The sequence below is a fragment of the Grammomys surdaster genome, unplaced genomic scaffold, assembly GCF_004785775.1.
Source record: "Grammomys surdaster isolate TR1022 unplaced genomic scaffold, NIH_TR_1.0 140, whole genome shotgun sequence".
NCBI classification, from domain to species: Eukaryota; Metazoa; Chordata; class Mammalia; order Rodentia; family Muridae; genus Grammomys; species Grammomys surdaster.
The window spans coordinates 2,030,431-2,056,922 of NW_021604598.1; the positions used below are offsets into that span (position 1 = coordinate 2,030,431).

Genomic DNA, 26,492 nt, shown 5'->3' on the forward strand with positions numbered 1-26,492 from the left:
ATTTCAGGTGGTGTGTTGGGAGCCGACTCTGAGCAGAAAGCGGCTATCACCTTTGCAGCCATCTCGAGCCATATACCCTGACAAGAGACTTGTTTTCAACAGCCTTCGACAGCTGAGCGCACTCTGATAATTATCTTGATATACCCATGATTTCCTTTCAATCAAGGCCAGGCAGTGGTGGCACACGTCTTTAATCCCAGCACTTGAGAGACTCAAGGCGAGACTTGAAGAGACTTGACCAGACTCCCTGTCTTGTCTTCATTCTTCGCATCTCCGTCCCCACTCTCTCTCTTGCTAGGCCCTGACCGTGGACTGGAGCAGCAGAACGGGCCGTTACAGTGGTGCACCAATTTCAGGCAAAAATTCACTAGAAATTTAAGACCTCTGAGACAAACTGCCTGCAGGCAGGTCACCTGCTGCGAAAAGTTACAGGCTGCCCTGAGTCAGAGAGCCAAAACAATAGGCCTCTGTTTTGGCGCAAATACTAATTTATATTAAAAAAGGGTAAGTTAGTTACTCTCTACTTCTCCAAATGGCCCACCTTCCGAGTAGGGTAGCCACCCATAGGGACCTTCAGACAGGTGATCAAAGCAGTAAAAAAAAAGGAGTCTGTTGTTTTTTTTTTTTTTTTTTTTTTTTTGGTTTTTCAAGACAGGGTTTCTCTGTTTAGCCCTGGCTGTCCTGGAACTCACTCTGTAGACCAGGCTGGCCTCGAACTCAGAAATCCGCCTGCCTCTGCCTCCCAAGTGCTGGGATTAAAGGCGTGCGCCACCACTGCCCGGCTAAAAAAAGGAGTCTTTAGACCAGGATCCCTTGGGCACCCAGACTCTGTATAGCTACCTAGATAAATCTAGTAGAGGAACACCCTTCCTCCAATAAAAGCCCTTCTTCCCCAAGACCCTTGTAGGTTTTGGCCATCAGGAATGCTCTTCAGGACCGAAGAGCAAGACAGAATACCAGAAAAAAGAATGTTTCCTCAGACACGGGGGCACCATCAATTGACCAGGCTGTGGTCAACAGTGGATTGCTTCTGATCAGATCTGTCTGCGGCCTTCATGTGGCAGAAGGTAAAGGGCACCTAAAAGCCTACGCCAGATTCCAGTGGCAGGTCTCAAGGGGGCTACATGAGGCCCCGCTAATTTTGACCCAGGCACGTGAGGTTAAGCAGGGATCAGATGAGTTGCCCACAGCCTTTCTAGAATGGCTCACAGAGGCATTCTGTCAGTACACACTGTGACCTTTCTAGACAAGGCTATTAGATATCAGAAAAAACGCTTCAGAAGCTAGAGGGACTGCAAGATAAGTCGTTAAAGGATTTAGTGTAGGTTGCTGAGGAAATCTACCATAACAGGTAGACATAGAAAGAGAAAGAGCAGAGGAAAAAAAAAGATGAAAGAAGAAAAAAAGGGTGACAGGAAAGGAATTTATAGTCGTTATGGGAAAGCAGAGAAGGGAGACTCCAATCAAAGGGAGATAGAAAACTCCTTGAAAAGGACCAGTGTGCACATTGCAAGTAAAGGAGCCAGCTGCTGAGCCCCAAAGTGCCTTAACAAATGGAAGCTGGGGTCAGGAAATCCCAGGCCTTGGGAAAAACACCCCCAAATGGCGAAGATATTAGCTCTGAGTGAAGACAGCAATTGGGGTAGATGGGGCTTGGACCCACCCAACTCTTGGTGGACATAGGGACTCAGTATTTGCTCCTCCTCTAAGCCGATGACCCCATTTCCAAAAAAGATCTTGGTTCCAAGGAGCCACTGATTCCAAAATGTATTCATGGGCTACCCGAAAAATGGTGGACCAAGAGATGGGCTAGGTATCCCATTCATTTATGGTCATCCCAGACTGTCCCTACCCTTTTTGGTGTGAGACTCTCCAGGATGGGGGCCCAGATACACTTCCTGCCCTATGGGCTGCAACTAGCTGGCCCAAAAAGAGAGCCCACAGGTGGAGAAAAGACTTCTACTAACCCCTGCTGGGAGCTGAGGCAACCTGCTTTACAGACAGGAGCAGTTTTCTCTGTGCTGGTCAGAGACAAACTGGTGCTGCTGCAGTAGATGCTGCAAATGTCATCTCGGCTGAACTTCTACTCTCCTCCCCCCCCACCCCCCGGGCTCGTCTGTGAAGAAAACAGCCTTGGAACTTGGGGCTGGCAAGAAAATTAACATCTACACAGACAGTAGGTATGCCTTTGCCACAGCCCGTGTCCACAGGGCTATATACCAAGAGAGAAGACTGCTTGCATGAGAAGAAATCTTAGATTTCTCGGATGCCCTGATGAAGCCAGCAACTGTGAGTATCTGTTGCCCGGGACACCAGAAGGAAGGAGACTCAGCGGCCTGAGGCAATAACCAGACAGATCAAGTGGCTCCAGAAGTGGCTATGCAGGAGCCTGTCCAAGTTATGGGCCTACAAGAGACACCCACTAAAATATGGAACTAGATTAAGAGATGGCCTCACTTGAAACACACAGAAGAAGAAAGGACTCAGATTGCTAGCCACCCTACCAACTATTACCTAGAGAAAAAAGGGCAATGGCACACAAGAAGGGAGAACTATCCTCCCCAGAAAGCAAACAAAAGACTTACTAGGCCAAATGCACAGATGGACTCTTGAGAGATAAGCACATACAATCAGTCAAGAGATCTAAGGTGTATAATGGACCTCAGATTTTGGGCCAGAGAAATAGTAGAACAGTGTAAGGTATGCCAGCAAGCAAAGCAAAGGCTTATGAGGCTAAGAGTAATCAGGAAAAATACCTAGGGGAGAACAGCCTAGAGTATATTGAGAGGCAAATTTTTCAGAAGTTAGGCCAAGAAAATATAGATACCCTGTAATATTTGTAGACATTATCTCTAGATGGGTTGGGGCTTTCCCCATCAAGCAGGAAACAGCTACTGTGGTGACCAAGAAAATAAGAGAAGAAATCTTCGTGAGATTTCGAGTGTCTGAGGTAATTGGATCAGATAACGGTCTCACTTTTGCTTCTAAGGTAAGTCAGAGATTGTCAGAGATATTGAGGACTAATTGGGAGCTCCATTGTTCGTACTGTCCCCAGAGCTCAGGACAGGTAGAGAGAATGAACAGAACCCTAAAAAGAGACCTTAACTAAATTGCCCTTGGAAACTGGTGCTGGCTGGGAGGTGTCCCTTGTCCTGACCCTGTTCCAAGCCCAGAACACCCCTCTTGTGTGGGACCCCCACTCCCTCGACCCCAGCTCTTGACTTGCCCCTCTCCTGGAAATGACTTTTCAGGCTAATAAGGATATTATGGCTCAATTGTAAGCTTTCCAGATCAGACACCAGGAACTGTGGCCTACAGTTAGTGATCTGTATAATGCAGGTCCCCCAGAGGTTCCACATGAGTAAACAAAGTAAAAGAGGCTGTTCCTGGTGCTGTTGACCATTCCGACCTCTGTTGAAGTAGATGGAGTAACTGCCTGGGTTCACATAACTCAGACCAGTACCTGCACCTGATGCCAACTGGAGAACAGCCAGACACCTGAGCAACCCCCTCAAGCTCAAGATCACCTGCTGTTCTGCAAGGATCTTCCCTCTTGTGTGGAGCCTTAGTACCACACACAACCTTTCCAAAGTGACTTGGCAAGTACTCTTAGCCACTGAAAATGTGGCTTAGTCCGCTACAGTAGAACACCCGCCTTGTGCCTGGCTGCCAGATCTTGTCTTTGATCTCTGTAAGTTAGCAGCAGGCCTTGACTCCTGGGATATCCCCGTCCTAGAGACACAGGGGTGGAGATTACCCAAATGTCAGGGACAAGAGATTTTTGAATCTAAACTGTGTCTCAGAAACAGCCTTAGAGGGTGGGGCTTAGAGTGTGTACACCTAAAGTTGAGAAGTGTCCTGCAAGAAATCTCGTACATGTGTGCTCCTGAGATGAGAGAAGCCGGCAACAAGACCATCAGTGTATGTGTATAAAGAGACAGCTACTTTTTCTGTGTTACCTATGGGTGTAGAAAATTGAGAGGTACATACTGGAGACCATCCAGGGGGTGGGAAAAAGTTAAATCGATTGGTTAGACTTGTTAAAGATCGTGTTAATACCATACAAGTGTTATGCTTAGACAACAATATCACGCTGTACACCAGGATGACAGCTTGTGATTTCATGATTGGAATCACCCACAAGAAAAGGGGGGAATGTAGGAATTTCAGGTCTTAGTTTAAACTTAAAATTGAAACAAATCTTAGGTTTCAATTTAAACTCAAGAATTAACTACCCCAGGACACATCTTGGGAGGAACACATTCCAAAGACTGACACACACATTCCAGGGGAAGGGCCCAAGATAAGAGGTAATCAGGAAGCTAGGCCCTTAACATAATAAACCTGGGCAAATGGAAGCCACTTAGCTAACACTGATTGTCATAAAAATAATGTGTAAATCTGAGTCACCTAGAGACCGGACCTGAAACAGCTGTTGAAGTCAGCCTTTGTGGTTGCCTTTGTGAACTCTGTATAAAAACTGCTCTCAGCTTCGGCTCGGGGTTCCTCTTGCCTGCGTGTGAGGGAACCCCAATGCACTGGTTATCATTAAACCTCATATTTTTGCAGCAAATCCCGTCTGTGAGTGTTTCTGTGGGAGCGCGTCCCCCAGTTTTGGATCTTTGGGTTCAGTAGCTTCCAGGCAGCTAGGACTAGGGTATTAAAGCACATGCCGACAGTGACACATCTACTCCAACAAGGCCACACCCACTCCAACTAGGCCACACATCCCAATAGTGCCACTCCTTGGGCCAAGCAAATTATGTAGTTGGATGAAGAGAAGGGTTATGTTAGGCTATAGAGCATTTTGGGGTATCCCATATGCAAAGATGCACCTGGGAGACTGCCACAGGAAAAGTATATAAGATTGTATGATTTGGAGACGGAAGGAACAGGTCCTCAAGCCTGGGGTCAAAAGGATTGGGGGAACAAAGGAAATAGAGGCTCCCACTTTGGTTAAGAGGGGGTCTCTTCCAAGCAAGGGGACACGACAGATTGGTACCACTAGGAAGGAGTGGGTAAGGTAAATACCCCAAAAGATACAACTAAGTGCTGGAGTTTGCTGAGTAAGGTAAGGCTCTTCTCCTACCCTCACAAATCTCAAAAACCCCGTCAGGACTATGTAGGTGGCCCCAGTGTCCAGAAGGAAGGAAATGGATTTCCCTGATAGTGTGACTATCTAAGGCTCTCTCTTGGAGATGGCAGTAGATGGGAAAAGGAAGCCAGCACCCTAACCCCAGTTATCCATGGCCAGACCTAGGACACTGGCTACAGGGTAATATGGGCTTGATGTCCCCATGCTGTGAGAGCTGTGGTCGCAGTCAGCAGCCCAATGTCCCTCTTGGTGTCACCTTGGACATGGTCAGTGGAGTTTGTGAGGGTTTGGGCAGACCCAGGCCTAATGACCTTCCTGACCACATTTGAAGCAGGGACTGGGAGGTTCTCGGGCTTTGGGAGCCTTCAAAGTTGTTTTGGCTGCTAAAACCCTTAACCAACATGAGATATTTTTGCTTGGGAGCTTTTTCATCTCTCTCATGGGTACACCTTGAAGTCATGGCTAAGACATTTGCCTATGAAGTCAGAAGTCCTTTCTCTAGACGTTTAAATTTGGCTCCAGTGTCAGGAAAACCCTGGGAGAAGAAGTAGGCCGTAAGGAGTTGTTTTCCTTCTGGGGTCTTGGATCCATATTGGTATATTGCAACGGAGCCTTTGTAGAGAGGTCTAGGAATTGAGATGTGATTTTGTATTTGTTCTGGATGATCTTTTTGATACACACACACACACACACACACACACACACACACACAGACACACGCAAAATTATCTTTTAGAGACTGACCAGGAGGCAAGTTATAAATTAGTCTTTAGCTAAAATGTCCCCCACCCCCAGGGTACTGTTGTTCCCTTCAGGATCACAGTTGGGGAGCACCTTAGCCCAAACTAGGTAAGCAGCATTCGTTTGGTGTATTTCTTCTGTATGCCCTCTAGCCTGTTCTCAGACTCACCTATGCTCCTTGGGGAGAAGGTTGCTGGTGAGTGTCATGTAAATGTCATGGATGGTGAGACTGTAAGACTGGGTGATATACTGAAATATTTTAGTGAAAGTGGAGGTTAGTGGTGTAAGAGCCCAACCTCTTTTCTATCTGAGAGAGATCACTTAAGAAGAAAGGCACATGTACCCTGACAGCCTTCTGTTGTGGATTTGGTTTAGTAATTGTGTTATGTTAATTGGGTTCCCAAAATTATACAGGAATTAGCACACGTCGGCATGTAAGACACTGAGTGTCCCTGCCCCCAGTTGAGTTTGATTGGTAAATAAAGTTGCTAGCACCCAATGGCTGGGCAGGGAGACAGAGGCAGGATTTTTAGGATTCCTGGGCAAGAAACACAGAAGAGAGAGAGAGCAGGTTCACCATGCCAGGAAAGGGAGAAGACCCAGACTTGAAAGTGGCAGAAGAGAAAGTGTGCCAATCATGTAAGGGCCAGGGAAAGCGGCCCAGGGCCCCTCCCCTCACTGGGTGTAGGTTAGAGAAGATAGAATATAGATTTTAGTAAGTAATAACTCAGGAATATTGGAGGGGCGATGTTAGCAATGTGAAAGTTTGGGAGTGGCCCTGCTATTGAGATGATTAAGGCATATCAAATATAAGGCTGTGTGTGTGTGTGTGTGTGTGTGTTTCATTCAAGAATCCACAACACTGGGGCAGTAGCAGTGGAGAGATTACAACTATAGCAACAATCTTCTGTAAAGAGAGAACTGGGCTGGGTTGGTCCTGGCAGGGAAAGGAAGAGGGGTCACATGGTGGAGCAGGAATGAGTAGTGAGAGGACTAAGGGCTGCTAGTGGGCTGACCATGAGGGCAGGGGGATTTGATTAGGCAGCCCGTCGCTGGAAAGAGAGAAGAGAACAATGGAGAGGCCCAAGGTGAAGACGCTATGGATTGAGCCAGTGTGGGGAGGCTCTCTATGCGCCATCATCTGGTTTGGGATTCATAGCTAGGAGAAGTTAGCTGAGGGAACAGAAAGAACAGAGAGAGGGCTTGGAGCAAGGAGGAGAGAGGCTGGAATGCAGGCTGGGACATCTCTTCCCATTCCCCTGCGTACTCGCAAGAAAGGATCCAGAATAATATTGGGATCTAGGGTGGCATTAGGCAGCCATTTGAATTGCTTATCTAAAGGTTATTGAGGCCAAATTTTAGTGCAAAGGTGAATAAATCTGAGGCCCTACAGGTCAGGTGCCAGGTGGAAAGGCATCCCAAGGGGGAATGAGAAGATATGGATGTGCCTGACATCAGAGTTTTCAAAGAAACCCAAAAGCTTGCCTAGAGGCAAAGCAAACAAACCAACCTGAGCTCAGGGGCAAGGCCTCATCTACAGGAAAGGGGTAGGGGATAGAGTCAAAACAGTATCCTAAAAGTCATGAAAGTCTTACAGAAGCTGTGGGATTCCAAGCAGCTCTGAGAGGAAGGTGGGCGAAGATGGCGAGAAGAGGCTCAACAGCATAGTCAGGTCTAACTGCAGGATTATACCCCTAAGGGTGGAGGAGGATGGGGTCAGGTGAAGAAGGCCAGATGTAACCCTAGAGACAGTGGCTGGGGGTACTTCTGTCTCTAAGTGTATCAGAGGGGTTCTGGACACTCGACAATCACTTCCTCAGGACTTGGACTGAAAGGGGGAAGTTACTGAATTACTACTGGCAGATGGGGTGCTAAGTGACCAATAACTACTGGGAGATGGGGTGCCAAGTGACCAGTAACTACTGGGAGATGGGGTGCTAAGTGACCAGTAACTGGGACGGTGGCTCTGCTGTAGGTAGACTGGAGATAAGGGATAGGATCCCAGTGAGGCTCAGACCCTGAGGGTACCAAAGGCACTAGAAGAACCTATCCAAGTCACAGTGAAGGGAGTTGGAGAGATGGCTCAGTGGTTAAGAGCACTGACTGCTCTTCCAGAGGTCCTGAGTTCAATTCCCAGGAACCACATGGTCGCTCCCAACCATCCCTAACAGGATCTGATACCATCTACTGGTGTGTCTGGAGATAGCTACAGTGTACTCATATGCATAAAATAAATCTTAAAAAAAAAAGTCACAGTGATGATATTAATAGCTCTGAAGGGAAAGGCTTCCCCAAGGGATTAGCAGATTTAGAGCTCAGATTGGTGGAGTTTTGAGCCCAGGATCAGTGGGGTTTGGTAGGTTTTGAAACCTGGAAGTGAGCTCACATCTTTACTCTACACTTCCTACCAGTGAGTTGTTGGTCTGGGAAGTCCCTAAGGCCTCACGGACTGTGTAAGCTACTGCTTCTGCAGTAGATTTTATGGCAGAACTAGACGGGTCAGAGCCTATAGATGAAGACACTGCATGTACATGTTTTGACTGTAGCACGTAGAGAGATTAAGATGGGACTGAACTGGAAACTGCCACCCTGTGCCTGGCTTTTGTCATGTCAGAAGGGCCCATGTAGGCTGCTAGTGGAGAACTGTCCCCAACAATCCCGCTTGGCTCTGGATCTTGTGTGCTAAAACACCAGCATGCCGGGCAGGATGTGCCTGATTGTGTGCAATAGTGGCTCAGCTGTCATGGGTAAGACCAACACTCTTCCAATTGTATTTAAAGCCCACTCCACAAGAGGGAGTTTGAATTTGGTACTGTAAGCCAGGGCAAAAACTTGTGGCTTGGGAGGTCATAGGTCCCCATGGAAAAGCACCTTGTATGGTTCTACTGGATGGATGTGATGTGCCTGTCAGACTGCCTTCTAAACATGTCTTTACACCCACTTGTCATCAGCCTCAAGTCACAACGCCCGGTGGGCTCCTAAGAACAAGTGGCTGTTGCTCCGGCAAGGTGGCCTATTTCTTAGCTACAGGTGGACATCTATAGTCACCCGCACCAAGACTCTGTGATCATCGTGGAAGAGGGGGCAGAAAGAATGTAAGAGTGGGAGGAAAGCCAAACAGTTTGCTCCAAGATTGAAACATTTCATCCTGTGGTTCTTTAAAAGGGAGGTAAACAACTCAGACTAGCTTTTTGGAGTCCCTAAAACTGACCAATTTGCTACCCAGAGCCACAAGGCAAAGAAGGATGTGAGAGCAGACCAGTTGCCTGGAAGAGGTTTAGACCAATTGAGGGACCTGGAACGGACACTCTCCAGCCTGTTGGGCTGCCTGCAGGCTAGGCAGTGTGCTTCTCAAAGAAAGAATGGAAGGATCTGAGTTCTATCCCCAACAACACAGAAAAGCTAGGTATGAATGTATCTGTCTGTAATCTCAGCGCTAGGGAGGCAGAGACAGACAGATCCTGAGGGTCACTGGCCAGGCAGCCACCCCAGACATTGAGAAATTTTGTCTCAAAAAATAAAGGGGAGGGCCTGGAGACATGGCTCAGTGGTTAAGAGCGCTTGCTGTTCTTGCAAAGAACTCCAGTTCAAGGACTCTAGTTCCAGGTGATCCAGCTTTTGACCTGCACATAAAGAAAGAAAGCAAAAGAGAAGAAGGAGTAGAGAAGGAGACGGGGAAGGAAGCGGAGGAAGGGGAGAAGGAAGAAGAGGAGGAGGATCTGAGTGAGTTGGTGTATGCCTCAAATCCCAGCATTTGGGAGGCAGAGTAAGGGAATCTTAGAGGGGCAGAAACTGGAGGAGAGACCATCCAGAGACTGCCCCACCTGGAGATGCTCCCAGATGCAATCACCATATGCAAACACTGGTGTGGATGGCCAGAAGTGCATGCTGCCAGGAGCCTGATACACCTGTCTCCTGAGAGGCTCTGCCAGAGCCTGACATACAGACACGGATGCTCACAGCTAACCATCAAATTGATCACAGGGTTCTCAGTGGAGGAGTTAGAGAGAAGACTGAAGGAGCTGAAGGGGCTTGTGGCCCCCTTGGGGAGAGCGACAATACCAACCAACCAGAGCTCCCTGGGTCTAAACAGCTAGCCTGGGAACACACATGGAGGGACCTATGTCTCTAGTTGTATTTGTAGAGGAGGATGGACTTGTCAGGCATCAGTCAGAAAGGAGGGCCTTGGTCCCTTGAAGGCTGGATGCCCCAGTGAGGGGAAATTCAAGGGAGGGGAAGTGGGAGTGGGTGGGTGGGTGGGTGGGGGCACACCCTCCTAGAAATAGAAGGAGGGAGAATAGGCTAAGGGGTTTCTGGGGTGGGGAATGGAGAAAGGGGATAACATCTGAAATGTAGATAAAGTACCCAATAATAAGAAATAATAAGAAACAAACAATCAACAAACAAACAGATAATGGAACTGGCTATGCAGGCGAACGTTTGAGACACTTAAGCAGCAATTTAACATTATTCATACTACAGGGACTCCTTGTAACTGTCAAGGACAAGAGACTGTGGGACGGGCCCGTGGAACTTTAAAACAGTACCTTCATAAAATAAAAAAGGGGGACATACCCCTGTATACCACAAATTTATTTAAATCATATTCTTTTTATTTTTTATTTTAAAGTTTTTTTTTTTTTAAATTTGGAGGCCAAGGAACTTTCTGCTGAGTGTCTATGTCACTCTACAACTAGGCATACTTATGCATAGGTGTAAGGGAAGGGTCCACTTACTGCCATAAGGCATGATCCCGATCAGGTATTTAATATGGGGAAGAAGGCATGTTTGTGTTTTTTTCTGCAGGATGCTGAAGGAGCATGGTGGCCACCAGAGCAATGGGTGAGACATGATGATGCCAGGACAAAGAATGATGCTGACCTGTGAGCTTGCTGAGTGCCCTGACAATGGTGACTGGGAAGCTGTATTGGACATAAAGTTCCCGACCCACCATTGCTTACCTATAACCCTGATGGGACAAGCTGCCTTGCCTCAAGTTCTTAGACCTTGTGGAACAGAGAATCAAAAAGAGAAGTTATAATGCCTCTTGTATTGTTATTAAATGTGACCAGTTATTCGGACTCAATCATGGACTGATCTAAAAAGAGTTCAAGGCTATCCTGATCTCTACTGGTGACTGTAGCTTTTCTCGGCAGACATACACTCCATGCTCTTGACATTGTCCAGCATCCTGAGGGGCTTGACTGCAGCCTTCCCTTCCCTCCCCAGCTTCCTACAGGGTCCCTTCAGACACTCCTCAAGTGTAATCTGTCTTTGCTTCACACTACCTTGATCCCCAGGCTTTGTTTGAATCTGGGAGAAGTCTCTGTGATGCTGTGATCTTCGTTGTGTGCATGCTGTGCAAACCAGCATCCACTGGACCACACCAAACTCTGACACTGGCTTGAACAGCACTCTTATCCCTTGGACCACAGCTATAGCAGCTTCTAAGTGCTTGTGTAACTGAACCTAGAACCACATTTGTCTGAGTGACCCTTGAGTGCAGGGTATCCAGAGCTCTGGTCTTAAAGCAAAGCATTTCAACTGAATTAGAATCCTTTTTGTTTTTTGTTTCAAATTTTTATTTTTATTTATATGTTTATGTCTACACAAATATATGGCACAAGCATGTGGGTATGTTTTAGTTTTGGTTACTGTTGCTATGATAAAATACCATGATCAAAAAAGTTGGCCGGGCAGTGGTGGTGCACACCTTTAATCCCAGCACCTGGGAGGCAGAGGCAGGTGGATTTCTGAGTTCGAGGCCAGCCTGGTCTACAGAGTGAGTTCCAGGACAGCCCGGGCTACACAGAGAAACCCTGTCTCAAAAAAAAAAAAAAAAAGTTGGAGAGGAAAGGGTTTATTTAGCTTACATTTCCAATTGTAGTCCATCAGTGAAGGAAGTCTGGACAGGAACTCAGACAGGATTGGAACCTGGAGGCAGGAGCTGATGCAGAGGCCTGGATGGGTGCTGCGTACTGGATTGCTCTCCCTGATTGCTCAGCATTTCTTCTTATAGAAACAAAGAACTGATAGCTCAGGGATGGCCCCACTCACAATGAGCTGGGCCCTCCACCATGGATCGCTAGTTAAGAAAAGGCTTTACAGATGGATCTTAAAGAGGCCTTTTCTCACTGGGCAGTGGTGGCACACGCCTTTAATCCCAGCACTTGGGAGGCAGAGGCAGGCGAATTTCTGAGTTCGAGGCCAGCCTGGTCTACAGAGTGAGTTCCAGGACAGCCAAGGCTACACAGAGAAACCCTGTCTCGAAAAACAAACAAACAAAAAAAAACAAAAACAAAAAAAAAAGAGGCCTTTTCTCAATAGAAGTTCCCCTTTTCAGATAACTCTAGCTTGTGTCAAGTTGACATAATACTAGCCAGGGAACATGGGTTTCTGTGGAGGCCAGAGAGGCCCTGGAACTTGAGTTACAAGCAGTTGTGAGCCACTTGACATGGTATTGGAACTGAATACCACAGCACGTGTTCTTTAACTTCTGAGCTGTCTCTCCAGCCCCAAGGTTAAATGCAATTTTTTTTACCTCTATTTGTGTGTGTACTAAACCTCTGAACCTGTAAGCCAGCCCCAGTTAATTTTTTAAGTGTTGCTGTGGTCATGGTGTCTCTTCACAGAAATAAAACCCTAACAAAGACAAAAGCTGCTATCAGGAGTGGAGTATTGCTGCGATAGGTTGGACCATGTTTCTGTTTGGAGGAATGTGGAACACTTTGGGTCTTTGGACTAGAAAAACAGGGTTTAGTGAACCATCTCAAAAGGAACATTGAAGGCAGTGGTGGTGAGGGGGATTTGAACTGTGGGAGTCTAGCTCAAGGGAGAATGTTTGTGTGTGGCTTAGAGACCATTCTTGTGATATTTTGTTGAAGAATGTGGCTGCCTTTTGCCCTTGTGCAAAGAGTCTGCCTAAGGCTAATTTGAAGAATTTGGGGATGAGTAGGTAGTTTCCTTTCAAGCCAATAAGTTTCAATTTTGCCCTCAGGTCTCTGCACTGACAACATTGTCTGGATCTGTTTCTGCCTGGGGAAATCCCTCTAATCTCCTGCAAGATGCTTCCCCTGCTGGCCTGGGCTTGAGGCCTACCCCTCCAGAGGGGTACTAGGGCTGACAGTCAACTTCTTAAGGTCCTCTGCTAAGATTCTTGCTTGAGTTGGCTAAAATCTCAGGGGCATTGTGTACATAGGATATCTGAAAAGTCCTAGAGTCAGGTTTGGTTTTAACATTTGTGATAAGTTCTGCAGTCACGGGCAGAAGCCTCAGAAACTAGCACCGATTTCACTGGTGAGATGGCTTGGTGAGAAAAAGTGCTTGCCGCCAAGCCTGACAATCTGAGTGTGATTCCGAAGACCCACTTGGTAGAAGGAGCATAGCAACTCCTGTGAGTTGCCCTCTGACCTCCACACCAGGGCGGTAGTGTGTGTGCCATGGACACCCATGCAGATACAACTAAATACATGTAAAACAAACAAAAACAGCTTTGAATAAGATTGCTTAGCCCTGGAAGAGATGAAAGGCTAAACTTTAACAAGCAGTATGAAGCAAGAGGACCTATGTATGTGAATACACTGCAGCGGTCTTCAGACACACCAGAAGGTGGAATTCCATCCCACTTCAGATGGTTGTGAGCCACCATGTGGTTGCTGGGAATTGAACTCAGGATCTCTGGAAGAGCAGTCAGAGCTGTTAACTGCTGAGCCATCTCTCCAGCCCTCTTTCCCTTTCTTTTACTCTTTCTCTCTTTCCTTCTTTCAGTCCTCCCCTTCTCCCTTTGTATGCAGGTATGGCGCTACTGCACAGATACCACAGTACACATTTGGAAGTCAGAGGACAACTCAAGGGCTTTGGCTCTCTTCTTTCCCCATGTGGGCCCCAGGGATGTAATTCGGGGCAACGGGCACCTTTGGGGCTTCTGCCATGACAAGATCACAAATGTTTAAATTAGCTTTGACCCTCTCCCCTCCCTCCCTTTTCTAACTCTTCCTTCTTCTGTTTCTTTCTTTCTTCTTCTTCTTCTTCTTTTTTTTCAGAGCTGAGGACTGAACCCAGGGCCTTGTGCTTGCTAGGCAAGCGATCCACCACTGAGCTAAATCCCCAACCCTCTTCTTCTCTTTCTTTCTTTCCATTCTTAACATAATCTTGCTGTGTTGACCAAGTTTGTCTCAAACTCCTGGACTTAATCCTGACTCAGCCTCCCTAGGGATTTGCTAGAATTGCACTCCTGCACCCCTGGGCCCTCTTCTCCTATGCAGGATGTATTCATTTTAGTATTGACACAGCACTGCTTGGCCTGGATCTTATTGTGTAGACCAGGCTGGCCTAGGCACAGAGATCCACCTGTCTCTGCCTCTTGAGCACTAGGATTAAGTGTGTCACCTGCCCTGTCTTCACACTGCATGCCTGTATGGGAGCTAGAGGTTAGTGTTGGGGGATCTTCCTCAATGGCTTCTTCTCGTGTGTGTGTGTGTGTGTGTGTGCGTGTGCGCGCACGCGCTCACATATGTGGGGGGACCTGTGCCATGTGGAAGTCAGAGTACACTTTTTGGGAGCCTCTTCTTTCTGCTGGGGGTGTCTGGAGTCCATGCCAACATCCCTAGTTTAAGAATCTGACTTGAAAACTAAAAAGATGGGGCTGGGAGGCCACTTGTCTATAACCTCAGCCCAGGGAAGGCAAGACAGGTGGATCCCTGTGTCTCCTGGATGGTCCGGGTCAGTTTAGCTAAAGTGGTAAGCTCTGTGTTCAGGGAGAAGACTTGTCTCAAAGAATAAGGTGGAGGGCCAGCAAGATGATTCAGGGCCTACCTAATGGCCTGACTTAGGACCCACACAGTGGAAGGAGACAGCCAATTCCCACAAGCTTTCTGCCTTCTGAACTACACAGGCATGCTGTGTCTGCATTTGCAGACACACACATGTACACACACAATTAAAGTATCAAAACAGCAAGGAGTGGTGGTGCATGTCTACAATTTTAGCACTGCAGAGGTTGAGGCAGGAGGATCAGGACTTAAGGTCAACCTGAGTTACATAATAAATTCAAGGCCAGTCTGGGCCACACAAAACCCTGTCTTAGAACATAAAAGAAAAGCAAGTATTGAAGCAATTCTGCTACACCCAGGCCAGTCTCTGGTTTGTAGTCCTCCTACCTTAACTTTCCCAATTCCCTGGAAGAGCAGCCAGTGCTCTTTATCGACCCATCTCTCCCCAGCCACCCTCTCTCCATTTAAAATGTCTCTCACTCTGTGCCACAGTATATACTGACTGTATATAATCCGTGTTTTTACCACCCAAAAGTGGAAACAGGCCTTATGTTCCCAGGCTGGGGACGTATGTGGAGACACACAGGGTAGGATCCAGAGCTCCTCAGCAGCTCGACCTCTAGCACAGTGTTAACAGCAATGATGAACATTGCCTCAGCTGGGTTGTGTGGCTCTGCAGGTAAAGATGTTGGTAGCCAAATCTGATCACCTGAGTCCAATTCCCGGAATCCACATGGCTTTGGACAGTGAGAATCAACTCCTGAAAGTTGTCCTATGTTTTCTAAAACAACACCAGGACACACATATACATAGGCACACACAAAAACACACACAAATACATGTAAAAGCAGCTCTGAAGTAAAATAATTAAAAATAATTATTTCTGAAATGATTTTCTTTTATTTGGGGTTCATCCAGGACTGAGTGGAGAAGGGGAAGCCAGAGGGTGGGTGACCCCCACAGGTGGGACTCTGGGCCTGAGGCCTGACTCTCCTATGGGGGTCCCTGCCAGCCTCCCAAGTGATAGCCCCCTAGAGAAACTGACACAAAACTGACTCAGCTAGATAAAGAAGGGTTTACTTTACAGTTCCTGAGTTGGGCCTAGGTGGGGATCTTGGGACACCCCACACCTGCCACATAGCCTTTTGGGCTGGATGCTTTTCCTTGGAACCAGCCAGCAACTGGAACAACGGGTGCCATATTTCTTGTACCTGGAGGTGGGAATGAGGGAGTAGGGTATGAGAAACCACCATTTAGGATACAGTGGAGAACTAGAAACCACCAGGAGGACACTGTTTTCTTCAAAAGGTGGCTGCTTTTCTTTCCCTAGTTCCCACACCAGCTGAGCTCAGATTGACTGCCCCACCTCCCATACCCCTAGGTTGAGGACCTGATGCCACAGGCATTGCAGAGGGGGGTTCCATCTTCAGCATCTCTCCAGAGTGGAGTCCTTTGGGTCTTACAAGAAGCACATCGCCTGGGCCCTAGAGGGTCAGAAGTCAAAAGACAACAGGGTCAAAGGCCAGAGGTCAATTCTAGAGGCCTGTGAAGGGCTGAGAATCTGGTAGTGGTGGTGATGGGGGATGGGGAGGTTCTGTTACGGCTTCAGTAGCTCTGGGTGTTGTCAGATAGAAGGCGAAGGAGAGCCAAGGAGCCAAGACAGATGGTGAGTCAGGTGGTAAGGCTCTGCTGAGGAGGAAGCTGGGGGTGGGGTGACTCAGTCCTGGAGAGAGGCTCCTCTGAGTGGGTCTAAATGAGGAACTGGGATGATGAGGGACACGGAGAACGATGACAGAGAGGATGTGAAACGGGAGCCTCACCAAGGGTCTCAGTGCTTCCTGGGCTGGCAAGGGCCTTGGAAGGGCTTGCAGGGAGCTTTTGTGAACAACTTCTGCCAGGCAAGCTGTGAAAGGACAATATGTAGCGTTGTGGGGGGGGGTCCTGTAAGGTGGTCCCCAAATGACACTTCCCAGGCCCTCACATGCCCAAGCAAACGTCACCACGGAGCTAGCTCCAGCCCTCTACCTTTTTAAAATCCAATAATTTTATACACTTACTTATAGATATATTAAATCACAACAGAATAAATTTAAAAGTAAAGTAACACTGTCACAGGAAAAATAAAAATTATTAAATTCTTTTTTTACTTTTCACTTTGAGACAAGGTCTTAGCATCTAGTTTGGTTGGACTACAGGCCTGCACTATTTCTTTTTTTTCTTGCTGTTGAGACAGGGTCTCTATCACCAAGGCTAGCCTAGAACTTGCTCAGCCTCCAGAATGCTGGGATTGCAGGTGTGTGGCCTAAGACCTGGCTGGAAACAGCACGACCTCATGGAGCCCAGCCTGGCTTGAGTCCCCATTGGCCCAGTGTTCCATCTGGTTCCATCTGGAAAATGCTGATTACAGGCATGCTCCCTGTGTCACTGCCAGCTGACTTATTATGCACAGCTGGGGATAGAACCCAGGGACTTTGGAATGCTATGCAAGAGCTCTACCCACTAAGTCACAGCCCAAACTCATCACCAAGGTTAACAGACCCCCCTCAGGAGGTATCTGATACCTCAAGGTCCTGGCTTTGTACCTCACTAGTAGCAATGAAATAATTAATATTTTATTTAGTCGGGTGTATTGCATTCCTGAAATTCCAGTTTCAAGAGGCTAAGGATACCATATGGTGAAATTCTAGGCTAGCCTAGTCTACATGAGACCTTGTCTCAACAATTAAAAAAAAAAAAAAAAAAAAAAAGCTGGATGTGGTTGCCAGGTAACCCAGCATGAGGGAAGGAGTGGGAGGCAGCAGGATTAGAAGTTCAAGGCCTGGCTGGGCTACGTGAACTCCTGTTTGAAAAAACCAGTAACATAAAGAGAATCCCAGGGCTGGAGAGATGGCTCAGTGGCTAAGAGCACTGACTGCTCTTCCAGAGGTCCTGAGTTCAATTCCCAGCAACCACATGGTGGCTTAAAACCATCTGTAATGGGACCTGATACCCTCTTTTGGTGTGTCTGAAGACAGCTATAGTGTACTCATATACATTAAAAAAAAAAAAAGACTCCCAACCAGGGCCTTTGTGGTGGCTCAGTGGGTAAAGGCACTTGCTGCCAAGCCTCAGAAGCCTAATGACCTCAGACTGACCCTTGGAACCCGCATGATAGGAGAGAACTCCTGTAAGTTGTTGTCTGACCTACATTCTCTCTGACCTACAAACCTATATGTGTGTGTGCACGCACACACATGGCACATATATGCTCCCTAAATAAATAAAATAATAATAAAATATTTGGATGGGTGGTGGTGGCGCACGCCTTTTGTCCCAGCACTTGGGAGGCAGAGGCAGGGGGATCTCTGAGTTCAAGGCCAGCCTGGTCTACAGAGTGAGTTCCAGGACCTACGGAGCTACACAGAGAAAATCCTTCTCAAAAAAGTTTAAATAAATAAATAAATAAATAAATAAATAAAATGTTTGCATGAGGATGTGTTCTAAGCAAACACAAACAACAAGTGTTTTAAAAGCCATTTATGTGTGTGTGAGTATCTGTGTACCACAGTGTTTGTTAGTGTGTGTGCGAGAGGGGAGCAGAAGATAAGCTTTGGGAGTTAGTTCTCTCCGTCCACCACCTCTGTCTTACGGATGGAACTCCGGGCATCAGGCTTAGCTACAAGCACCTTTACCCACTGAGCCACCCCACCTGCCTATATCTATGTACTTTTGAGACAGATCTTCAACTCAAGTTCCTCCAGCTTCATCATCCTGGATGTTGGGATTACAAGCTTTTGGATTTAGGGTGGGCTTTTGTTTGTAAAGATTATCATTATCATCATCATCATCATCATTTTGGTTTTGATGGCCTCAGATTCAGAGATCTGCCTGTCTCTGCCTCCCAAGTGCTGGGACTAAAGGTTAATTTAGAAATTATTTGTATTTATCTACATTTGCCTGTGTGCATGAGTTTATGGGAAGTGAATGTGCAGGAACCCAGGAGGCAGGAACCCAGGGAGGCAGGGTCCACTAGGATAGGAGCTGCAGACAGCCATGAACTGCAAAGGGGAGTACCAGGAACAGAACCAAGGCCCACTATCTCTGCAAGAGAAGTGCTCTATTTTTTTAATATATATATTTTTATTTTTCATGCTTATTGGTGTTTTGCCTGCATGTATATGTGTGTGAGGGTGTCGGAAGAACACATGGAATTGGAGTACAGTTGTGAGCTGCCATGTGGTTGCTGGGAATTAAACCTTGGTTGTCTGGAAGAACAGCCAGTGCTTTTAGCCACTCAGCCATTTCTCTAGCCCAAGAAGTAAGCACTCTTAGTTACTGAGCCATCTCTCCAGGCCTCTGAGGTGGATTGTCTTGTGTCATGTTGTCTAAGCCAGGCTAGCTTTGAATGTACCTCAGCTCTTTCCCAACATGCCCCTCTACACCAGGCTCTCAGCCATTTACTCTGTCTTGAGACATTAAGTTGCACAAGCCGGCCTTGAAGTCACTGTGCAGCTCGGGCCAGCTTTGAACTTTCCATCTCCTTCCTCAGTCTCCCAAGTAGCTTGGATGACAGGCGTCTACTACCAGCCCTGGCCTGAGTATACTGTTATTACACATAGGTGTACATTATCATGGCTGAGAATGCCTACCTGTAGGTGGGTACAATCTGGAGGCTAAAATCCGGCTGGATCTGGAACTCCAAAGTTACCCCCTTGAACCTGGGGTCCTCTTTCTCAATGCCCCTTCGGGGGTTCAGCTGCTTCCGTGGTCTTCTCTGGAGTAAGGCAGAAGTAGCACTGGACGTTTCCAGGTTAGAGTACTGTGTACTCTTGGGATTCCTGGCCATACTTAGGTGGTCTGACATCCCTATGACCATCAGCTCGCAGCACGACCCCAGGACCTCGGTGGCCGGCGAAGGGGAACCCGGCAGCCCCTTTTCTTTCTCTTGGAGGAAAGGCAGTGCGGTGCTGACCGAGTTCTGGCATGCAGGCCACAGAGACCTGGGGGATAAGAAGCGCTAAGGCGTGGCTACCCCTTTCCTGGGGGCTTGGCTTTGATAGGTAAGGAGGGGTGTGGAGCGTCACTCCGTTGGTACCTCTTCTTTAGTAACCCTGTGCCTCACCTAGGGCCACATTCTTGGGTTATTAGGTTTAAAAGTTGCAAAATAATTGTTAGCCGACACCGATTCCCCTGTGGCTATCAGCTCTCCATCGGCCAAACCCCACCACGAACAAAGCAGTGTCCCACCCTAGGCAATCTGCCCGTCTGTAGCAGTCATTAGTCAATCATCCCAGGGACTGTTGTTTTTTAGTAGGTTACCCTCATCACCCCACAGATGATCCCTCAGTGGCACTTCCTTGGGCCATACAGCCACAGCAGGGTGGGTGGAGTGAAATCACCGGTCCCTTTCAGTGCGTAGGGTCTGAAACTTATTACGTCCCGGTACCCAACAGGGGAACAGCTGGGATCGTGACCCCCCCGCCCCCCATCTCCAAGCCTAGTGAGGCATTAGCTGGGATTGGCGGTGGGAGAGTCTCGCACCACGCACCTGCCATTGGGAGTGAGGCATCTCAGGGCTCCAGGCTCCAGCGCGGGGGGTCGGCTCTTCCGGAGCGACTCCGTGTCCAGACAAGGTGGCGCCAGAAGTTCCTGCCCGCGCGTCAAGTCGCGAGCTTGTGCGGCCTCCATGCCCACTGTGGGCCCAGCTGTGGAATCTCTCTGTCCCGCCCCTCTTAACCCCTCCCCCAGGGATAATAAAGCCCGAGGATGAGAGAGGCGAGGGTGATGAAGATGGGCGCCACCTGGGCGGAGGCGAGCGGCGCAGGTCACGTGGGGGCGCTGTTTGCATCTGGGAGCACTTTTTGCCGTGGCTGCCAGGAGCCTCAGCTACGTGGCTCATGATCAGGAAGTCCCTTCTAGTTCTCCCCCTTGCTAGCTATCCTCTATCACACAGCACAGCCCTTAAGGTCGGGGTGATGTGGATCCCTTGTCTGCAGCCGGGGCGGGGCCTGGCCACGCATGGGCATCCCCAGGAAGAAGGGTGTCTAGGGCGCTATCACAGGGGTGCGGGCACTCAGAGCTGGACAGACCGGCACCCCCCCATCCCCCAAGGATACAAAACATGTCGGAGATATGTGTGACTTTTTATTGCAGCTCTGGTTTGAGTCCATCCTTAATTTATAGTTCGATTCTCTCTGGTAGACTGACACATCCAAGATGGAGACCCATCCCCCTCAGGGCTCAGACACTGGCTGTCCCAAGTGGCAGCTCTGGTCTCACACTGTGGGTCCAACTTCTCTTTCCTGGGCAGTCCGTGCTCTGTGGTAGGAAGCATGGTTTTTCTTTTCAGTTCCATGGCTCTGGTCGGTCCGGTGGCCTCATGTCAGTGGGGCTTGGGGATGTGGCCATCCACATAGAAGTTCCTGGTGATCTTGGGAAGAGTAAACTCGACTCCTTCCAGCTCAGGGGTTAGCACAATCTGGCAGCCCAGCCTCGAGTTCTCCTGGAGCAGTGGAGCCATGTCCAACATGTCGTCCTCCCTGGGACAAAGGACAGTGGTCAGGGTTGGGGTAACCTGAGGCAGCTGGAGGTGGCTAGTAGAGCCTTGGGACAGGGAGGCAGATGCCTGCAGTCTAGCTGGGGACTGGCACTCACCTCTCCTCAGGAGGAGGCAGGAGATCCAGGTGGGCCTCACTCACATACACATGGCAGGTGGAACAGGCCAGAGATGCTTCGCAGGCCCCTGGGGACAGGAAGGGAAAAGCATAGCCTTGTGAGGAGCAACCTCCACCTCAGCTCCATAGCCGTATCTTTCTCATAACCAACTGTTTCTAAGTTGTCTGTAGGCTTTTAAGACAGTCTGATGTAGCCCAGACTAGTCTTAAATTCACCACGTAGGCTAGGGTGACCTTGAGCTGATTCTCCTGGCTTACCCTCCCAAGTCCGAGGACGACAACCATTATGCCTCGTCCCACACTGACTCTTACTACACTAACTCCTGGACCCATGGCCTAGAATGTTCTCTACTTTGCTTAGCTGTATTCATTCAAGACTCAACTGTTTTCCCGAGTTTCCTCTCCACTTGTTTTGTGGCATTTATCACCTTTTAAAATTTTTATCTATCTGTCTGTCTATCTACCTGGATTTCTGAGACAGGGTTTCTTTATCTTGTAGCTCTGGCTGTCCTGGAATTCACTGTGTAGACCATGCTGGCCTCAAACTCAGAGATCCACCTGCCTCTGCCTCCAGAGTGCCGGGATTAAATTAAAGGTGTGTCCCACTACTGGCTTCACCCTGTAACTTTTTAAAAAAGGGTATTAGGGATTGCTTCTAGAGTCTTGAACAAACAAGTGGTCTGCACTAAATTCTACCCTCAGTCCTTTAGAAGCCTTTTCTAAACACCTTGTTATTGTGTATGCAAGCATGGGGGGTGGGGCACGCTTGCCAGAGCATCCATGTGGACATCAGAGGACAGCATGTAGAGCCTCTGCCCTCAGTCTACCTTGACCTGGGAGAAGTCAGTGCCTTTATCCACTGAGCCACCTCATCATCCTCCCAAATTTATAATTTCTGAGACAGAAACTCCTGGTAAATTATCCAGGCTGGGCCAAATCTGAAAAGAATCTACAGCTTTGCTTTTTGCAAGTCGTTTTAAAGACAGAGTCTCACCATAAATTCCTGGCTGTCCTGTCCTGAAATGCACTCATAGACCAGGATGGCTTTGTATTCAAGAGATCTGCCAGCCTCTGCCTGCAAGCGCTAGGACTAAAGGAATGAGCCACCATGCCCAGCTCTTGAGAGCGTTCTTAAACATGTCTTTATGTGTGTGGGAATCTGCACACCACCATGCTCATGGGTAGGTCGGAGGACAACCTGAAGTGTTGTTTCTCCTTGAATGTCAGTTCTGGGATTGGATTTAGGTCATCAGGCCTGGTGGCAACTGCCCTTTACTGGATGAGCCAACATGCCAGCCCAACCAGGAACCTTCCACTCCCTGGTTCAGCTTCCCAAACTGCTAGGACTACAGGCCTGAGCCGTTGAGTCTTGATCTTTTTGTTTAAACTAGGACTGTGTGGTCCAGGTTGTCGGGAGCCGACTCCCAGCAGAAAGCAGCCATCATCTTTGCAGCCATCTCGGGCCATATACCCTGACAAGAGACTTGTTTTCAACAGCCCACAACAGCTGAGCACACTCTGATAAACATCTTGTTTTTCTCAGACATATTTTGTTTTGTTGTTTAGTGTCCAGAGATGCAAGGCGCACGTGGTCAAGTGTCTTCAGCTGCACTCCCCTGCTTGTGCTTATCTATGCCCACAATTGCCTTTCAATAAACGGGACTTAGATCAGACACCCTGTCTTGTCTCCATTCTTCGAGTTTCTTGCCCCTCCATCCCCACTCTCTCTCTTGCAGACCCTGTTGACTGACCTGCACGGGCCGGGTCATAGGTTGGTCTTCAAGTCCTAGGCTCAGTAGACCTTCTGATGCCCAGCTTCTGAAGTGCCTGGAGCCAAAGCAGGGCCCACCACGGAGCTCGTGTACTTCTGGCCAGGTAATCTATAGCCACCTTTTTATCTCGGGGCTGTTGATCTACCCTCCTCTCTACCAAGCATTAAATAGATCCTCACAGCAAGCCATTGAGAGTGACGCTAAATCACCATTTATAAAGAAGCAAAAGGCTCCAAGAAACCCACTTAGAGTTTACAAAGCTGGTGAGGCACCCTAGACATGGACTGTTTGCTTCTAAACTGTTTACAAATCCTGTTTTGCACAGTGCCTGTTGGACTTGGGAACAGAACCACCATCCACACTACACCCCCACCCCAACCTCTCTAGTGGTTTTTACTGGTTTGGTTTTTGTTTTGAGAAAGAGACTGTGTATGCTGTCCTGGAACTTGCTATGTAGACACCAGGCTGGCCTCAAACTCACAAACATCTACCAGCTTCTCCTCCCAAGTGCGGGAACTGAGTGTGCACCATCATGCCTGGCACCTCTGCCAGCTTTATTTCACTCAGGCCTCTTATTGCATTAACCCAGCACCATCCCTTCCAACTGGTCTGTCAATGAAAACCTAACAGTGTCTTTATTCTTGGGCTTATAGTTCCTGTTAGGCTCAGAGTGGCATGATATGACAGAGGATCTGTCACTTTGGTACACACAGTAGATAGTATCCACACAAAGACTCTTGTCATTTTGGGGAGTGGTGGTGGTAGCATTTTTTTCATATTTTGTCATAATTCTTGAGACAGGGACTCTTGCTAAGTTACCCAGGCTGGGTGTGAGTCTAAACAGGGTCTTGTCATTAGTCGATGGTTGGCCTGGAATACACTCACTGGATAACGGGGTTACCGCCAAAGCCCAGTGACCTGAGTTCAATCCCTAGGGAAAGAATATGGGAGGAGTGATCCAACTCCCTCATGTCATCCTTTGATCTCCAGAGACACACACACGCGCACCACATAAATACAATAAGGAAAGCATTCAGCAATACTCAGACAAGGGCAGGGTACGTGAGAGGCCTAAAAGCCCCATGTCTGATCAGGTTTTCCATGTGACTTTTGCTTCTGGACTCTGCCTACCATAACACAGTGAACAGCTCCCTTCTCTGCAAGGTGGAGTTACTGCCTCCTCTATTCCTAAGCTGTCCCAAGGAACTGGCACTCAACACACACGGATCTCACACCTGCTTACACGGAGGATCCTGGGAGACCACAGGTGGTGAGCATGAGGCTCACTGTGGGAGATGTCAGCGAGCAAAAGAAACCCAAGCTCTAAGAGACCACTAAATACAGACAGACATGGGCACGGGGGCTTAAGCTGGGTGAAAGAATGCCAGGCTGTTAAGTCTGAAGAATGACAAGGAGCCAAGCAATTTTCTGGGAAAACACTTCAGACAGAGAACAAGCACAGAGGTCCTAGGATAGGACTGAGCTTTGAGCCCTGAAGAACAGCAAGAGGACAGTGAGGGAGTTGGGCTCTGTGATCCCACCCCGGAGAGACCAAGATCCTGCCTCAATACCGCCTCTCCCCAAAATGTAGCGAGTAGCTGGGCTAGAGAATGGAGGGCCAACATGAAGAATCCACACACTCCAAGAGAGCAGACTCTAGCAGCCTGTAGTAAAAGCTCAGGAAGGGCTGCTCCAAAACCTAGTTTTATTTTAGTGCTGTTTTTTTTTTCCCCCTTTTTTTCCGAGACAGGGTTTCTCTGTGTAGCCCTGGCTGTCCTGGAACTCACTCTGTAGACCAGGCTGGCCTCGAACTCAGAAATCCACCTGCCTCTGCCTCCCAAGTGCTGGGATTAAAGGCATGCGCCACCACTGCCCAGTTTTGTTTTTTTGTTTTTTTTTTTTTAAATTATTTTATGTACATAACCACAGTGTCCTTGACATACCAAAAGAGGGCATCGGATCCAATTACAGATGGTTGTGAGTCACCATGTGGTTACTGGGAATTGAACTCATGACCTTTGGAAGAGCAGCCAGTGTTCTTTAACTGCTGAGCCATCTCTCCAGCCTACATTAGTGTTATTTTAAAGTGTTTATATATGTCTCTGTGCGGGTTGTGCATGCGAACACAGTGCCCATGGAGGCCAGGTGAGGGAATGTGCCTGGGAGCTATTGTTACAGAAGGCTGTGAATTGTCTGGCATAGAGCTGGTGGTAGGAAGAGAACACAGGTCTTCTCACACGCCATCTGCCACTTCAGCACTGGGGACCTTTCCAGTCCCATTACTGCCACATTACTGGCTTTAGCTCAAACAATAGAGACAACCTGTATTCTCAGAACTCTCAAGCTAAGGCAGTACGACCAGCCAGTAGGTTTAAGGGAAAGTCACAGAGACTCCTTAACCTTTTTGACACTAAAGAGGTGGAGGGTGGGTTTGAGCCTAGCCTGGTTGCATTGCTGCTTTCAGATCAGACTGAATAACATGGACTCTATCTCAGTTAGTCCCATCCCTTCTGTATGGTGATATGGTAGCAAATGCTGTAGTCTCAGGACTCAGGATGTGGAGGCAGTAGGTTCACTGTAATGAGTCAGAGAATAGCCAGGAATACATACTTAAGTTCCTGGACGGCCTAACAGAGTGAGTCGACCCACCCATACCTCACCTAAACAAAAATATTGGATTGTGGTAGTGCACACTAGCTCTCAGGAGGTGGAGGCAGGAAGGTCAGAAGTTCAAAGCCATCCTCCGATGCTTAGTAAGTTCAAGGCCAGCCTGAGCTATATGAAACCTCGTCTCAAAATTACAAAAAGGTATAAAAAAGAATACCAAGGGTCCCCCTAGTTTCATATGACCTACCTTCCAGATCCACCCCGTGGCGCTGGGCCAGGTACAGAACATTGTCCCCGACTCTGCCCCTCACCGGGATCCGCTTGCCAGAGCGGTCCACGAACACCACGTTGACCCTGGGGACAAACAGGGTGCAGGTGCTGAGCCGGAGGCTGGCCTGAGAACGAGTGACAGGGCGGGGAAGCGTGGCACGGCGGGCACTCACACATCCCGGGGCAGCTCGGGGCCGTCCACCTCGTCCTCGCCAGCACGCCGCTCGCCTGTAAACACACGAGTGGGTGAGCGGCTGCGGCCTCGCTGCCCGCCGCGGCCCAGCCCAGCCCTATGTACCTGTAGTTCCGAACGTCCTAGACGTTACTGCCGCGTGCCCGGCCCTGGGTCCCCAAGATCCCCCGGCCGCCCGTAACAGGACCCGGGCGCTCACGCCACGGGCCATGGAGGCGGCCATGATAGGCCACGTGACCGGAAGACCGAGCATGCTCTGCGCGTCCGCAGCGACCGTAAACGCAGCGTTTGGACGCCGTGTGAGGTCAGAGGTGATGTACCGGGATCCAGCTGGACTTCCGGCCTCGCCCCGTGGTTGGTTTTTCCCTCAGGCCTTATTTTATGTGTTCT

The 26,492-nt window shown here is 48.5% G+C and overlaps 2 protein-coding genes across 2 annotated transcripts; both read right to left on the reverse strand.

Moving 5' to 3' along the window:
• Nucleotides 1–15,486: 15,486 nt before the first annotated feature.
• Nucleotides 15,487–20,282, reverse strand: Zglp1 (zinc finger GATA like protein 1). The gene is made up of 5 exons (XM_028763946.1): nucleotides 20,135–20,282; nucleotides 19,236–19,586; nucleotides 16,428–16,510; nucleotides 15,998–16,091; nucleotides 15,487–15,818 (listed from the first exon to the last, which is right to left on the reverse strand). The coding sequence occupies exons 1-5, from the start codon at nucleotides 20,272–20,274 to the stop codon at nucleotides 15,689–15,691; spliced, it is 798 nt and encodes a 265-aa protein (XP_028619779.1). The 5' UTR covers nucleotides 20,275–20,282; the 3' UTR covers nucleotides 15,487–15,688.
• Nucleotides 20,283–20,710: 428 nt separating this feature from the next.
• Fdx2 (ferredoxin 2) lies at nucleotides 20,711–26,343 on the reverse strand. Its single transcript, XM_028763735.1, has 5 exons — nucleotides 26,208–26,343; nucleotides 26,083–26,137; nucleotides 25,887–25,993; nucleotides 21,241–21,328; nucleotides 20,711–21,125 (listed from the first exon to the last, which is right to left on the reverse strand). The coding sequence occupies exons 1-5, from the start codon at nucleotides 26,323–26,325 to the stop codon at nucleotides 20,969–20,971; spliced, it is 525 nt and encodes a 174-aa protein (XP_028619568.1). The 5' UTR covers nucleotides 26,326–26,343; the 3' UTR covers nucleotides 20,711–20,968.
• Between the last annotated feature and the right edge of the window lie 149 nt (nucleotides 26,344–26,492).